The 15,462-nt window shown below is 34.5% G+C and overlaps 3 protein-coding genes and 5 non-coding genes across 8 annotated transcripts in view, besides 36 other annotated features; 2 read left to right on the forward strand and 6 right to left on the reverse strand.

The window, feature by feature from the left end:
* Window positions 1-24: part of a microsatellite that runs on past the window's edge.
* The window catches only part of PVX_079685, a 3,892-nt gene extending 2,831 nt beyond the window's left edge, over window positions 1-1,061 (reverse strand). Inside the window, exon 1 of the ribosomal RNA XR_003001202.1 lies at window positions 1-1,061. This exon is cut by the window's left edge and continues 2,831 nt beyond it. This is a non-coding gene — a ribosomal RNA (large subunit 28S ribosomal RNA).
* Window positions 68-100: a microsatellite.
* Window positions 154-174: a microsatellite.
* Window positions 643-669: a microsatellite.
* Window positions 679-755: a microsatellite.
* Window positions 690-716: a microsatellite.
* Window positions 1,062-1,316, reverse strand: PVX_079689. The gene has a single exon (XR_003001204.1). It is a non-coding gene; the product is annotated as an internal transcribed spacer 2 (transcript).
* Window positions 1,081-1,108: a microsatellite.
* PVX_079687 lies at window positions 1,317-1,476 on the reverse strand. Its single transcript, XR_003001203.1, has one exon. It is a non-coding gene; the product is annotated as a 5.8S ribosomal RNA (ribosomal RNA).
* Window positions 1,451-1,500: a microsatellite.
* On the reverse strand, window positions 1,477-1,932 carry PVX_079691. Its single transcript, XR_003001205.1, has one exon. It is a non-coding gene; the product is annotated as an internal transcribed spacer 1 (transcript).
* Window positions 1,526-1,620: a microsatellite.
* Window positions 1,779-1,805: a microsatellite.
* Window positions 1,933-3,996, reverse strand: PVX_079693. Its single transcript, XR_003001206.1, has one exon. It is a non-coding gene; the product is annotated as a small subunit 18S ribosomal RNA (ribosomal RNA).
* Window positions 2,384-2,406: a microsatellite.
* Window positions 2,477-2,503: a microsatellite.
* Window positions 2,999-3,090: a microsatellite.
* A 434-nt stretch (window positions 3,997-4,430) lies between the features above and the next one.
* Window positions 4,431-4,450: a microsatellite.
* Window positions 4,451-4,502: 52 nt separating this feature from the next.
* Window positions 4,503-4,529: a microsatellite.
* Window positions 4,530-4,591: a microsatellite.
* A 2,936-nt stretch (window positions 4,592-7,527) lies between these two features.
* Window positions 7,528-7,713: a microsatellite.
* Window positions 7,714-7,807: 94 nt separating this feature from the next.
* PVX_079695 (hypothetical protein, conserved) lies at window positions 7,808-11,568 on the forward strand (the record flags this gene model as incomplete). Its single annotated transcript, XM_001613597.1, has 1 exon — window positions 7,808-11,568. The coding sequence occupies exon 1, from the start codon at window positions 8,203-8,205 to the stop codon at window positions 11,566-11,568; it is 3,366 nt and encodes a 1,121-aa protein (XP_001613647.1). The 5' UTR covers window positions 7,808-8,202.
* Window positions 9,657-9,689: a microsatellite.
* Window positions 11,569-11,600: 32 nt separating the features above from the next.
* Window positions 11,601-11,623: a microsatellite.
* A 25-nt stretch (window positions 11,624-11,648) lies between these two features.
* Window positions 11,649-11,674: a microsatellite.
* Window positions 11,675-11,709: 35 nt separating this feature from the next.
* Window positions 11,710-11,734: a microsatellite.
* Window positions 11,735-11,800: 66 nt separating this feature from the next.
* Window positions 11,801-11,855: a microsatellite.
* Window positions 11,856-12,045: 190 nt separating this feature from the next.
* On the reverse strand, window positions 12,046-13,460 carry PVX_079700 (hypothetical protein, conserved; the record flags this gene model as incomplete). The annotated part of the gene is made up of 2 exons (XM_001613598.1): window positions 12,046-13,255; window positions 13,399-13,460. 2 exons carry the CDS (start codon window positions 13,458-13,460, stop codon window positions 12,046-12,048), a joined length of 1,272 nt encoding a protein of 423 aa, XP_001613648.1.
* Window positions 12,418-12,465: a microsatellite.
* Window positions 12,587-12,615: a microsatellite.
* Window positions 12,741-12,769: a microsatellite.
* Window positions 12,839-12,866: a microsatellite.
* Window positions 12,993-13,020: a microsatellite.
* Window positions 13,461-13,685: 225 nt separating the features above from the next.
* Window positions 13,686-13,705: a microsatellite.
* A 32-nt stretch (window positions 13,706-13,737) lies between these two features.
* Window positions 13,738-13,922: a microsatellite.
* Window positions 13,813-13,838: a microsatellite.
* A 189-nt stretch (window positions 13,923-14,111) lies between the features above and the next one.
* Window positions 14,112-14,147: a microsatellite.
* Window positions 14,133-14,912, forward strand: PVX_079705 (30S ribosomal protein S16-related, putative). The gene has a single exon (XM_001613599.1). It carries the CDS (start codon window positions 14,225-14,227, stop codon window positions 14,864-14,866), a length of 642 nt encoding a protein of 213 aa, XP_001613649.1. The 5' UTR covers window positions 14,133-14,224; the 3' UTR covers window positions 14,867-14,912.
* Window positions 14,415-14,463: a microsatellite.
* Window positions 14,562-14,631: a microsatellite.
* A 13-nt stretch (window positions 14,913-14,925) lies between the features above and the next one.
* Window positions 14,926-14,980: a microsatellite.
* A 311-nt stretch (window positions 14,981-15,291) lies between these two features.
* Window positions 15,292-15,315: a microsatellite.
* Window positions 15,305-15,458: a microsatellite.
* The last annotated feature ends 4 nt before the right edge of the window (window positions 15,459-15,462 follow it).

The following is a 15,462-nucleotide window of genomic DNA, read 5'->3' on the forward strand; positions in this document are numbered from 1 at the left end:
TTTCGATTAGTCTTTCGCCCCTAAACGTGACTGAAATGAACGATTTGCACGTCAGTATCAATTCGATCTTCCATCAGACTTTCGTCTGACTTCAATCTCGTCACGCTTAGTTCAAAGCCTCTCGGGTCCTACCAAATATGCTCTTACTCAATATAGCGTAATTGCTTACCGGTATTGTATGCGCCGACAGGAAGTTGCCTTCCAGCCAGTTCTACAATAATTAACATATTACATTAATTGTGCGTATAGAAGGTAGCGAAGTACCAAATGTTTAACATTTCATACACACTTGCACATTTGCTAGACTCCTTGGTCCGTGTTTCAAGACGAGTGGGTTAAGAAAGCACCATGTAGGAACAACTCAAACAGCAAAGAAATAAATCAATGCAATTTTGATTTTCCTCAGCAAATTAGATAATTCCCCTTTTGAGAAGAGTTATAAAACCAGTTGTCCCCTCGTTAGAGTGGGGACTAAGTGAAGAGCAGAGAATAAAAATTCCCAACAACTTCAGTGAATTGTTTTATCATAATTATCCAAGTTCGCTGATGTTCCTTTTAATAAAGAAGAAAAATAAATCCGAAGAATCATTTTCCCTCTTTACTTTTTTTCTCTCTTAATCCGTTCCATCTTAACGATTTCAGGTACTATTTAATGGCTCATTCCTGAGTACTATTTCATCTTTCCCTCACGGTACTTGTTTGCTATCGGTCTCCTACACATATTTAGCTTTATGTGAAATGTATCACACGAATTAGTGCTCCAATCTCAAAGAACACGACTCTAGAAGTAAAATTCCAAAAAATAGAAAGCAACAAACTACGGGCCTTTCACCCTCTTAGGGAGAGCTTTCCTGCTCACTTCGCTTGAATGCTAAGGCATTAATTGGAAAATTACTCAACATGACAATTCCCAAGGTAAGCTTGCACAAACCGAGGGATTTTCCTTTTGAGCTGGTCCTTGTTCACTCGCCGTTACTAAAGGAATCATTGTTATTTTCTTTTCTTCCGCTTAATTATATGCTTAAATTCGGCGGATTCGCCCTCCTAACATAGAACCACGACGCGTTAGCGGCAATCAAGAAGTGAACTTCATGAAAGCTGCTTTAGCCAGAAATACAGTGCGCAAATAAACTGTTACATTTACTACGCTATGAAGAAAATTTGCTTTTCCATGAGAAGTTTTCATGTAATCCTGCAAGCATCACTTTTTTACGGCAATACTTCAGAACACACTGTGAAGTAGCATATTTGCCAAATCACCTTCTCTTCCTCTGCTCTGCAAAGGATTGTATTATATGGCTTTCCACACGTTCAAGTTTTTATGAAGGAGTACCATTATTCTTCAAAGAAGAATTGGTGTAGTTTACATTCAGCGTTCAGATGATTCACAGTCACTGCAATTTTCATTGCGTATCGCATTTCGCTGCGGCCTTCATCGCTGTAGGAACCAAGACATCCATCGTTAAGACTGTGCTAATTAATAGAGAATTACGCAATTGGGAAAATTAATAGAAATTTTACTTTCTTTTAATTTTCCCTTACTGCTTTTCTTCTTTATGTTAACTAGCAATATTTATAAACACACTTTATCATGCAGACATGACACATTTATGCAAAAGATTGATCGGTGAAAATTGTTGGGATTTCCTGCGCAATTTGAAATATCGGCAACAAAATAAACATAATAATTTAATTAGCCATTTATTTGTAAAAATAAGCAGCCAATTAAAATATTACATTCATTTTATTGCCGATAATTCCAATTGCGCAGAGAAATCTTTTTTGCAAATGAAAACGTACTTCGTAAATGAGGCAAGCAAATTGCAAAACAATTACTTATTCATTAAAACATCTTTCGATACTTCAATAAACAAATAATTATCTCACTATTCGCCGCCAACCCACAAAGCAGTCCATTCGCCATCGTTCCAATAATGATCCTTCCGCAGGTTCACCTACGGAAACCTTGTTACGACTTCTCCTTCCTTTAAAAGATAGGATTTACGGTTTTTCCAGAAAAAAGGAGATATAATCCCCCTTCTTCTTGTCCAAACAATTCATCATATCTTTCAATCGGTAGGAGCGACGGGCGGTGTGTACAAAGGGCAGGGACGTAGTCAGCACAATCTGATGAATCATGCTTACTAGGCATTCCTCGTTCAAGATTAATAATTGCAATAATCTATCCCCATCACGATATGTACTGATAAAGATTACCTACACTTTTCAGTGGAGGAAAAATACGAAACAGCAAGCTGAATCGTAATTTTAATAACTCGTTATACATATCAGTGTAGCACGCGTGCAGCCTAGTTCATCTAAGGACATCACAGACCTGTTGTTGCCTTAAACTTCCTTGTGTTAGACACACATCGTTCCTCTAAGAAGCTTTACAATCAAGCAAATACATTCTTACGCGAAAAAGAAACAGTATGAAAAGCGAACTAAGTAGAAAAGGGAAAGGGAAACTGTTACGTATCCCAATATTTTCTTCGAAGTAAGCAAATCAACCGAATTCAGTCCCACGTAAGAATATATCGTATTTGCCGCTAATTAGCAGGTTAAGATCTCGTTCGTTATCGGAATTAACCAGACAAATCATATTCACGAACTAAAAACGGCCATGCATCACCATCCAAGAAATCAAGAAAGAGCTATTAATCTGTCAATCCTACTCTTGTCTTAAACTAGTGAGTTTTCCCGTGTTGAGTCAAATTAAGCCGCAAGCTCCACGCCTGGTGGTGCCCTTCCGTCAATTCTTTTAACTTTCTCGCTTGCGCGAATACTCGCCCCAGAACCCAAAGACTTTGATTTCTCATAAGGCACTGAAGGAAGCAATCTAAGAATAAACTCCGAAGAGAAAATTCTTATTTTAAAATCTTTCATCCAAAGCCTAGTCGGCATAGTTTATGGTTAAGATTACGACGGTATCTGATCGTCTTCACTCCCTTAACTTTCGTTCTTGATTAATGGAAGTATTTTAGGCAAATGCTTTCGCAGTTGTTTGTCTCCAGAAAATCTAAGAATTTCACCTCTGACATCTGAATACAAATGCCCCCAAGCTACTCCTATTAATCGTAACTAAGCCAAAATAAGAAAAAAGAACAAAATTCTGACTTGTTCAATTTTGTTATTCCATGCTGTAGTATTCAAACGCGCAATGCTATATCTGTTTGCTTTGAACACTCTAATTTACTCAAAGTAACAAGGACTTCCAAGCCGAAGCAAAGAAAGTCCTTAAAAAGAATCATTTTAATTAAAAGAACACATAATAGCAAAATGCGCACAAAGTCGATACGAAGTATCAGTTATGTGGATTAAGCTAGAAGCGTTGCTTAAAATATCGATTCTTTGAAATTCAACTACGAGCGTTTTAACTGCAACAATTTTAATATACGCTATTGGAGCTGGAATTACCGCGGCTGCTGGCACCAGACTTGCCCTCCAATTGAGTTTTGGGAAGGTTTTAAATTCCCATCATTCCAATTACAAAGCCAGATTGGCCTTGTATTGTTATTTCTTGTCACTACCTCTCTTCTTTAGAATTGGGTAATTTACGCGCCTGCTGCCTTCCTTAGATGTGGTAGCTATTTCTCAGGCTCCCTCTCCGGAATCGAACTCTAATTCCCCGTTACCCGTCATAGCCATGTTAGGCCAATACCCTAACATCAAAAGCTGATAGGTCAGAAACTCGATTGATACACACTAAAAATGGACGGATCCATTACGTGTCACTTCTTTGTTATAATTCCTTAAGTTAATAACTTTTTTCTTAAAAGGCTTAACAAGTACACACTCAAGAAATGAATCAAGAGTGCTAAAGCAAGTATTAGCTACAGCTTTTCCGTAGTTATCCTTATAGAAAAAATGTCAAGTAGATTATAACTGTTTTAATGAGCCGTTCGCAGTTTCTACATATAAAATATGCATATACTTTCACTTGCATGGCTTAATCTTTGAGACAAGCATATGACTACTGGCAAGATCAACCAGGTTACTATTTATATGAAGCAACAGCATCAGAAAGGTAGTAGTGATTTGCTATAACCCTTCATTTGCTACGCCGCCATATAAATGTTATTGCAATTCTTTTATTAATATTTATTACTATTCTTTCGAATAATAACATACTAACAACTCACAGCTGATGTTTTATTATGTCATTTTCCTAATCATTTAGTTATTTTTTCTTATAACTTTATGATAGGAATTTTTGCACCTACTAAATCGTAAGAGTAAATACAAACAAATTGGAAATCTTTGAATAAACATTGCAAACTTTAAAAAGTAAACAATAATTTCTTCAAATCATTCCTTGTAAGTAATTACCTCACTTCAGTATGATACTTTTTATAAGTAATACAAATTGTATAGCATACAATTGAACAGACTACCATTATTTAATGTTAAAACAAATTTAACTTAATATTTATTGAAACATTATTGTTTTTTTCATTGCTTTGAACGTTTCATCCTTATAATGAAAAATCCAAGCAATTTTTGGTCTACTTAAAATAAGTAACAAAATAATTCAGTAAAAAGCAAAGGAATTTTTTATATACAAAAAAATCATACTTAAAATGTACTTCATTATACGAATAAACAAAACTAAGAAATTTAGTAACTTCATTTGTAATTTGTTTGCTTGTTACAAATTCCTTAATTTTGCATACACGCACAAAAAATACAAATTAAATACTTTTTTTTACTATAAATTAAATCAAAAATAAATCAATGACTTCATCATTTTGAATTTCAATGACTTATTTTTTGATCCTTTTTTTTTTCTCGTTTTAAAATAGCAAATTTTTTTTTCCTTTTTTCTTTTTCCTTTCCTTTTACGAGAGCTTCGTGGAGGCCCTTCGTAAATCATTTATTACAGATTTGATATTTTTTTGACGGTAGTATATGTGGTACTATTTTTTCATATCCAACTAGATAAAGACCACGAGGAAGAGTGCTTTATCCTTTGATGGCTATTTTTAACGTTTTAAACCATGTAGCCCGTCACCCCCCCCCCCTCGCAATGAATCATTTTCTTTTATTATTTAAACATTGCCTTTACTGCATTATTTTTAATATTTCACTGCATAACCTGAGGGTGATAAGGCACCATGAGAAAAATGGTCCGACTAAATATGCTATTTATAATACCATTAGCAGTGCACAATCTCGGAACAGCCCATATTATTTGCCCATACAAATATAATTACATACGTGTGGAGGCATTTCACTAATATATTTATTTCATACTTATGCACCAAACATTGTTTACATTGCTCATATGTAAAAAAAGGGTATGTAAAAATGGTGTCTCCATGAGGAGAAACAAATTATACACTCATATATATATGTAAAATAATTTATTTTTACATCTCCATTTCAGTTTCTTTTATCTACCCCTTTGAAAATATTTCATCATCCGATTATCCAAAATGTTAATTTATGAATTTATTTATTTATTCCTTTATCTATACATTAAAACTAAGTTGCAAAATGACTGAAATTTCTTATATTTATTTCTATTTCTGTCAGCGTACATGAAAAGTAAAGGGCTGTACCATTCAATCAATCTGACACTGATAATTACTTATGGTACTTTTTTAAATATAAATCCGTAAAAGTTGTCCCCCTGGGGGTATACCTATATTATTGCGTTTTCGTTATAACATATATAAAATAAATAATATATTTGGACTTTATTTAAGGGGAAACTCCATTTGAAGGATTTTATCCCCCACAGATGGTAGTTCTGTTCACCTTACAACAAAGGAAATTCGTAAAATGCAAAATAATGCCTGAGGTGGTGTACAGTTTATATGCTCTTTACAAAATATTAATAAAAAAAACCCTTAACAAATGCTCATATTTCCATTTTGCGCAAAGTGTACATGTGTTCTACTTGCCCCTTTTTAATAAACAAATAACGCGTCAATACTGAATTACAAAAGGAAAAATCTTTGCATAAACATTGTTACCATTTATGCAGAAAATTATTATTTAATAGTGAACAATTCTAATGCTATTCCAGTGCACACGCGCGTGTATAAAATGTTGTCAATGTTGCCAATTCGCAACTTTGAGCAAAACCATTTTTTTTTCAAGTTGAAGAAGCACCTTAAAAGTGTGTAATGCGGACTCTTTTTTTTTTTTTTACGAATATATAATTTTATTTTCTTTTATCGGTTTTATTTTCCCTGCTTCGCAAATGGCACTTTATTGTATAAACTTTTTTAAAGAGGTGTTCCCATATTTTCTGCTTCGGTAAAAGGTAACTAATATTTTTTTAAGTAAAGTTAAGCGCAAAAAAGTTATACGATGAACCCCCTCATTCCAACCATCCTCTTTCAAAGGCACAAAAAATAAGCAATAGCTGCAGCAGATGTGTTCATACATACCCATAAACATGCAACATAATGAAAGCAAATACATCATACACGTTGATATAAATTCGAATTAAGGATATCCATATGAATTCCCACAAAGTGCACCATCTGCATCATTCCTATGTGCACATTCGTGCTATATAAATGTGGACATATGTAATTAATTAACCATCGCATTTGTACATAATAATGCATATGGCCATTTGCAACTGCACTTATAGGGGTACAGGCAGACGTGAACCTTTCCACTGTGCGTAACAGTCCTATACAACTGCCTATTTTATACTCCACCTTTGCAAGTTTTATACTGCCTAAAATAAAACACAAATGGGGAGAAAATGCCACAATTACGCTGCAATGTTATGGCGAATGTGTTGTGCATTTATGTAATAAGGCCCCTTTTTTTTTTTTCCTCCACACCCTTACACGATCAAATGAATCAATTTCAACCAAAGATGGGTGATGTTTTAAGAGGAAAATTCTTTTATTCAAAGGCACACTTTATGTTCTTTCAAAATGTTAAACATTCCTCTTAAAGAGGATGCAAAACTTTTGCGAATGGTACCATAATTTGGTACAAAATTTAGGGGAAACAGGAAATTTCGCTAATTCTGCTCATACCGAACAAATTCGCAACACATATTTCTTATTCGTGGGAAGCAGCATATTTGGAACGCCTGCAAAGGAGTTTCATATAGCTATCCTTTCCAATATAATATGGTACAACTACACAGTTGAAATTTTATCCATGCCTTGGTGTATCCCTACGCAATATAGGGGAGTGTTCCAAAAAAATTACAACGAATTTGCCATTTTACGCATAATTTGAAGGAAGTTTTTTATAAAATTCGCACCCCCAGTTTATACTACATAGGCTAATGGGGGCTTTCCCTGCCAATATACTGCCCGCTTTTTTATTATACATATGTAACATCTGCAACATTTCATTACCGTTTTTATCACATTTTAATGATATGAAAGCAACTTTGCTTTTTCCTCTTGTTCTTACATGGGAAAAATTTTATGTAAAAAATGTTTTTTTTCTCACCCCTTTGCATTTTAATTCATAACAAATTTTCTTCCAACAGGGAACACAATTGTGTAAAAATTATGGCGTTAAAAATATAGCGTTAAAATTATGGCGTTGAAATTATAGCGTTAAAAATATGGTGTCAAAATTGTAGCGTCATAATTGTAACGTCAAATTATAGCGTCAAATTGTAGCGTCAAATTGTAGCGTCAAATTATGCCCGCACGCATTCCTTCCTCAAATTATCCGTTTCAAAACATGGGAAAATGTATGAAAAAAATATGAAAATTTTGAAACGTGTAAAACACAATTAAAAGGGAATTATGCGCAAGCAGAAATTTTACCACCGCGACTGCAATTTTTTAAACGTTTGTGATGGGAAAATGAGTGCAACGTAAAACAGTGGAGAAAAAAAAAATCCACGTGCGACTTGAAAATATTTTTTCACATTTATGCTTCCCCCATTTTTAATGCTACAAAATGAACACTTGCGCAAAAAGCGGATGGCAAATGAAAACCGCATCACCTGCGCAATTTTGATACGCGGAAGAACTCGAATTTTTCACCACGTAAACATCACTTGTAAGCGCAGAATTTTAAGTACAAATTTGCAAGGCCACTACAATAGTTGTAAATAGCCTCATATGCATACCTACATAATACTATGTGCATATATGTGCGCACGCCGTTTATCCCCCTACGATAGCAATCCCGCGAACCACTAACACAACTGAAAAGGGATGAACACGCGGCATAAGGAGGAAATTCAAAGAAGAGGCCAAAATCATGAATTTTTCCAATAACGAATCGCAATTCAAAAATGTAAAAAAGAAAGCGCCAAAAAAAAAAAAAAAAAAGTCAAAACGTTCCACAGGCAAATATGATGGAGGAAGACCATTTTTCAGAAGTGTAGACCTCAAAGAATATTTAAAACCAGTGCAATTCGTTAGTGGAGGGTTTCTCAATAATAATAAGGATGTACCATCAGCAAAAGAGGACGCAAATAAATTGAACTCCACCTTGAGTGACGATGATTCAGATGACTTCAACAAGTACGACGTGTTTAAACACTTCACTTTTAATTTCGATTTTGACAAAAAGAAGGATGAAAATGACTTTATAAAAAGTAATTTAAAAAAGTATCACCTGAAGGAACTCAAAGAAAAGGACAAAAAGTTTTTTGAAATATATGGATTAGGGTTTAAAATTTTAAGGAAAATGGGTTATGAAGATGGCATTGGGAACAAAATAAAAACGAACATAGCTCCTATAGAACTTCAAAAAAAGCATGTAACCTTTTTAGAAGAAAAGCCAGAGGAAGATTCGAATGATTCCAGTTCTGATGTTGACTTACAAACGCGGGAAGATTATATTGACATTTTTAATGAACAATTGTATAGCAAAAACTTGTGGAAGAAAAAGCATCAATATAACAAGTTCTGGAGCTTTAAGAAGACAAAGAATTGGGTTAAGACGCAGTTAAAATATGATGCCTGTTTTAATCCAAATTTTCAATTATACCATCATGTTGATGAATCCGTTGACGAACAAGCTGGTAATTTACTAAACGCGCAAAACGTGCTCATTGAACATATTAAAAATATCATGTTCCAATATTGCGATGTTGTAAAAAAACAACAAGAGGCTCAAACTAGATTAAGGGATTACCAAAGGTCTGATTTTCAGAAGAATATTTACAAGATGCACGTTTTAATTTTAAAAAATGTCCTGACGTATAAGTACTTGCTATATTTGCACACCACGCTGGCCTACCCCTATCTCTTTAACAATGCAACGTTTAATGAATACCTTTTTCGGGTTAAACGGCATGAGCTCAAAGTGGAGGAAGATGATGGTGGCAATCGCGCTGATGATCGTGCTGATCACTGTGCTGATGACCGTGCTGACCATTATGCTGATGGGGATGCACACCCAAAGGGTGATCAATACGTGTGTAACTCCCCCGAAGAGGGAAGAATCACGAAATTGATAAATATCCAACCCAGTCATTTAACTAGCCCATTTAGCGAAGGAGGGGCAGTTGAAAAGGGAAACAAAACCTATTGGGACCTAAACTCCGGTAAGTCCCTCACCTTTGAAGAAAAGCTAAATAATTTATTAACAAGTAATTATAAGCTATTATGCCAAAACAAATACTTCAAAAGTGCCCCAAGACCAGTCGGTGCTTCTTCACATTACACTGGAACGTACAAAACGATAGATGACTTACAACACATATTCGATTTAATAAACATCAAAAATATAGAAATTGAAAAGGGAAAGGACCCGTTGCTCTTGAGTGACATGTACACCTCTGTGTTTTTTATTTACGAAAATTCGCAATTCATGTATCTGAACATCCGCGTGTCACGGTTTTTCTTGGAGTTCCTTCGCATTTATTTTTACAATAACAGGGAACGAATAAGGAAGCAGCTTCTCTGTGGTGACAAGGACGTTGAAGAAGTCACATCAATTGGGGGAAATTCAAAAAATTTCAAATTTTTCAAAAATTCGGAAAGTTCGGAAAGCTCAGAAAGTTCCAAAAGTTCGAAAAGCTCGAAAAGCTTGGAAAGTTTGAAAAACCCACAACCCCGCGAACCGCACAGCGAAGCAACGCAAAGTGCACCGACCGCAAAGGATGAAGAAGTTTCCCCCAGTGAACAGCCCCCACCTGACACGAACAGCCAAAACAGCCAAAACAACCAACACAACCAACACAAGTTTAACCCAAATGATATAAAATATATAATATGCTTAAAAAAAATTGTTCTAATGGGAGCGGAGCAAAACAATATGATGGAATATCGCAAAATTGAAAAAAAATTTGACAACATAATATTCTACACGTATGTGCACCCCGCCTTGTACAGAAAAAATTTCCCAGAAGTTTACAATCATATAAAACTTTTTAAGGACGCCATCAGTTTAACCTATTATAAAAACATATTAACCTTTTTTATTGAGAAAAGAATAATGTCCAACGTGGAAAATATAGAAAATGGCGAAATAGAGGAGTGCACTCTACAAGACGTACAAAACAAACTATCCATTCTGTTTGACATTAACAAGCAGTTGAACTTCAGCTCCAACTTATCTAGCTACTACACACATTCCATATTTCCGTATTTGCAAAAATTTGATCTGTCAGAAAATTACATAGAACTCATAAAATTGGCACTTATGGAAAATATGTACAAAAAGGAAATTTTCGAAATTGTTGTAAAAAGGATAATTTGCGAATTAATTGACGTGGACTTTGTGGACGACAATTTTGTGCAACGCCTTCGTAAAGCTATGATACTGCACAAGTGCGTAGACGACACAATCGTCTTTCTCATCTTTAAGGTGTATTTTTTTTACAATTTTGCGAAGCATGTATGTGATTATCTGAGAGAGCTTAACGCCTTATATGTACAAAAAAATGAACTAAAAAATAGTGCGTACAATGTGGAAGCTCCCCTCGCTCCAGGGGAAGACGCCCAAAGCGAGGAACAAAGAAAGCTAATTCTAACAAATAAAAAAAAAGAAATTTATGAAACCTTTAAAAAGGTGAAAGATGTTTTTGAAAATAATTTAATGAAAGATAATTCCATAAAAAACATCATGTTCAGCATATTAAACGTGATAAAAACGTACCTATTGCAAGAGAAAGTTGTTACCTTCCCCGTTGAAATGGTGCTAGACTTTGACAGAAGTAAAATCTGTTCAGATGATAATACAAATTACTACTACTTATATAAGGATATAAAAATTCCAGTTCCTCTTTACGCAGTTCCACAAAGAGTTAATAAGGTATTTCAAATAAATTATAAGCCCAATGTAAGAAAAAATCACATGAGAGATGAATCAAAAAACAGCTATGTATTTTCTCCGAAAAAATATGTCCACTTGATGAACAAAATGGAAGATGATGTAAATCAGTATAGAAGAAACTCGCAAGATGACGAAAATATGAACGTAAAGAATTATATAGAAAGGTATTGCGTGCAAAATGATATCCTATTTTTGCAAAAAAATGATCGTAAAATAAACGGAAATGTAGTCTATTCGATTAACAATTTTTCCATATACATTAGCAACAACATTATATACCTTTATGAAAATCACGAATGGAAGCCAACCCTCTTACGCGACCTGTTGGCTAAATTTTAGCAAAATGTTGGCAATTTTTTCACAGCACATTAGATTGGACCGCAACCAAACTTGCAACATTATTCTCACCAAGGAGCGCCTCCTTTTTTGCGAACAACTGCGGTTTGTTTTTCTCCTTTCGCAGATTTGTTCCCCACCACCACCACAATCGTTTAAGAAGTGTTTTTGTCGCATGCTGCGAATGCATGCTTGTTGCACTTTTTTCTGTATCTTCCTATCTTTGTAATTTGTTATATCTTTTCCCTATATTCGTTGCACAACTCATAAAAATGTGTTCCACTTTTGTGGTAAGAAAAAAGGGAAAGCCTACCCCACTGCACCAGCATGGCGCACCTACTTCTTCTTTGCATATGTGTACGTATACATATGCACCAACAAAGATGGATGCTTTATCCAAGCAGTGAACCCCCCCAAAAATAAATTAGTTCAACCCCATTTGCTCATTTTCTTAACAAAAGCGAACATGCTAAATTGCGCTCACTTATGACGGCGAAAATTATAGTTTCTTATTTCCTCGTCTAAATTCATGATAGTTCCGTGCACCGCTTCCACTGGAGTAGAGCCACCTGATCTGTCGTTTTTATCCATATAGGCAAAATTATATGCATACGATCCGTCAAAGTGTGGGTTATTTTGCACCGCTTCGTCAAATTGGGCATCCTTTTTGGAATGCTTACTCACCATTTGGGAGTCATCCTTATGTGCCTTATTTACTGCGTTTGAATACACCTCATATTTATTATTTTTCTTAACAAAAATGTTATTCTTTTTCTCTTTGGGCACATCATTTGCACTAATATTATCGTGAGCAGATAAATTGCTAAGGCTGTTACTTCGAGAAAACTCATCATTATTAAAATATTGCCGTTTTCTCCTTTTGTCCTTCTTCCCACTGTCTACTTTTTCTTTGTATGTACACTTGCGCAACTTGTTGTACTTCCGACTTTCATTAGTATCGACAAACTCGTTAGACTCTAAGTCATATTCATTTGGGTCGTAAGAGACATCATATTCTTTCCAACCGTATGTATAATCGTATTCATCTGGGTAGGATATATATGCCGAACTTTTACTCTTTGGGTAAAAAATGTTCCTGCTTAATTTCGTTAAAGACCTACGTAAAATCTTTTTATGATACAGATCACACTGCTCATTTGGAGCAGCTGCATCATTTTTTGCTAATTTATTGTTCTTGTTATTTAATTCGTCATTGTTACAAGAGCTGTTAAGAATATTTTTTTTTCTTGTTCTTCTTTTATAGCATATTTCATGGCTATATTTTTTTTTCTCCTCCTTAACTTCGCGCTTTTCCCTTGGTATACATATACTTCTGTAATTCGCATGAACCTTTTGCCTCTTCAAATTGGCGTTATTGGAATATATGTTGTTGTGAATTATTTTATACTTGTTAAAATTGTAAACGCTACCAGACTCCTCGGAATGGCTACACGAATCCGAAGAGGAATCTTTGCAGATAGGATGGTCATCAAATTCTATGTCATTGTTCCACTCTTTAATTTTCATTACGTCATGGATATTTTCATAAATGGCCTTTTTACTCACAGTAATAATATGATCTTCACCATGTATATCTTTGCAATGGCCATTCATTTGGAGGGGGCATTTATACATGTTCCTTAAGTCGCTCATGTATTTTACGAAGTCGTACCAGTCTTCTTTGATCACTCTGAAAAGGAGCATAAAAACGGGTTATATTGATGGGTAACACGCGGCGCAGTAGTTACACGGGGGTGTACTTATTCGTCGGATAGGCGAAGTGGCAACGCAGCATGGAAGCGCAGCGTGGTCGATTGACTGATCCCTTCTTACTTAAACTTGGATATCAAGTCGGGAGGCTTCTTCTTAAACCTATAAGACTTCACTTCAACCATTTTTTCTCCCCTTTGCATTTCTTATAAGATGAACAAAGCGTGTGTGCGTTTCACTTGGCGCGAGTTCCCTATTAATCTTTTTAATAAACAGTAAGTGGCGCAGAAAAAAAAACTCACTCCACACAGAAAAAGAAGCAGCACAATTATCACATATGTAATGAGTTATCTCAATTTTGTTATGCTTAAAGGGGGAGAAACTTCCTCACAGTTAATGTGTAACAGAAATGTGCTTCTCGTGCAGTGTGACTATCCTGCCAAAAATGTGCACATGCAGGGGTACATCTACGTATTTATGCCGATTCGTACGCAAGCGCAGCTTTTTAAGTTTACGCCAGGAAAAAAAAAAAAAATTTTTAAATAAAAATAATCGATGCAAACGTTAACATATGCAAATCCCATTTGACGAAGGAAGAACAAAACATTTACTTAAATACGCACTTTGAAAAGAATAGCACATCGCAATTACATGTACACCTCGCACTTAAGCATACTGGGAAAAGGTCCAAAGTTAAATTTCATTCCACCAAAATAGATTATTTTTATGCGCAAAAATTGATTTTTCCACTTAACATATGTACCCATTTAGCTCAAATATTTTCATTTTTAATTCAGCATTATTATGAATGTGATAAATCCCCCACATGAAAAAAATTCCTCTCCTTGAACTTGTGTATATAAAAAAAAAAAAAAAAAAAAAATACACTCCTCATTTTTTTATCACCTGAATAGCATAATATATTTTTTTACATCCCCGCATCCTTGAAATGATAAGGAGGCTATTTTTGCCATACTTTTCCAAAGATAAAGGCCCCCCAAGAATAAGATGCCAAATAAACGGTGTAAAAAGGAAAAGATTTTTCAAAATTGTTGTGGCAAATCAAAAAGATAAGAAAAATGGAAAACACATCGAAGTCTTAGGTACATACGTAAATAAAAACAATATAAGGGAAAAATTAAACACGTATAACATTGGCAACCCGAATAATGATTACTATTATAACAATGTTGAAAATATTAAGGAAATTAGATTAAGATTTAATAGAGTTAAATTTTGGCTAGCAGCAAACTGTAACTTTAGTGATCACATGAAATACGTTTTAAGCTTATGTAAAATAATACCACAGTACCCAGTAAAATATAGCAGGAGGTGTTCCGATAAATTTTACTACAAATATAACGAAATTTTAAATAAACACAAACTTATACAAGCAGAAAAAATCAATAATTTCCTGAAAACAGATTTAAATATACAATACCTGAATAACTTTGACAAAACAGAAGAGGAACAAAAGGAACAGGATGATTATGTATACACCCCTGAAGAACTTACATATCTTAAAAAATTATCAAAAAATAGAAACTTAGACTTTGAGCATACCGACAAAATTAGGAAAATTATTCGGTAAAGAGGGCCTCGCTCCGCATAACACGTTACATGAGCAAGAGTGCAAATAGAAGGGAAGCCAGAATGGACAGGAAAAAAACCACGCACAGGGGTAACCTTCCAGTTGTACTCACCTTTTCAATTTTCACAAAACGAATGAGAAGTCGTATAATCGCAGCTCCTTCGCGGCCCATTATTATAAAGAATTAAATGCTAATTTTGGGAAACATGTTCCCCAAATGGTGCCTCCCTCAACCCATGCCACAATAACAACTTTTTAAACAACTTAGAAACATTTTAAAAATGTGAAAAGTGTTATTTTTATAGGATTATTCTGTTGAATATTTCCACTTTGTTATTTCTCCCCCTCTTATGCATGTACCGTTTTTATAAATATACTTTGTCTTAATTCGTCATTTGTTATACAATCACAAAAATATCTACACTTTTGCGAAACTGCAATTTGTCGGTAACCCCTTTTGAATGGAAAAATGGAATATAATATGAAAATTATAGCCCCTTTTTTTTTCCATTTGTGTAAACATGTGTATGTAATTTTTTTTTTTTTTCATGTATATACACACATTTAACATTTTTTTTTTTTTTCCCCCATTTTTC

The sequence above is a fragment of the Plasmodium vivax genome, chromosome 10 (assembly GCF_000002415.2).
Source record: "Plasmodium vivax chromosome 10, whole genome shotgun sequence".
Lineage (NCBI taxonomy): Eukaryota > Apicomplexa > Aconoidasida > Haemosporida > Plasmodiidae > Plasmodium > Plasmodium vivax.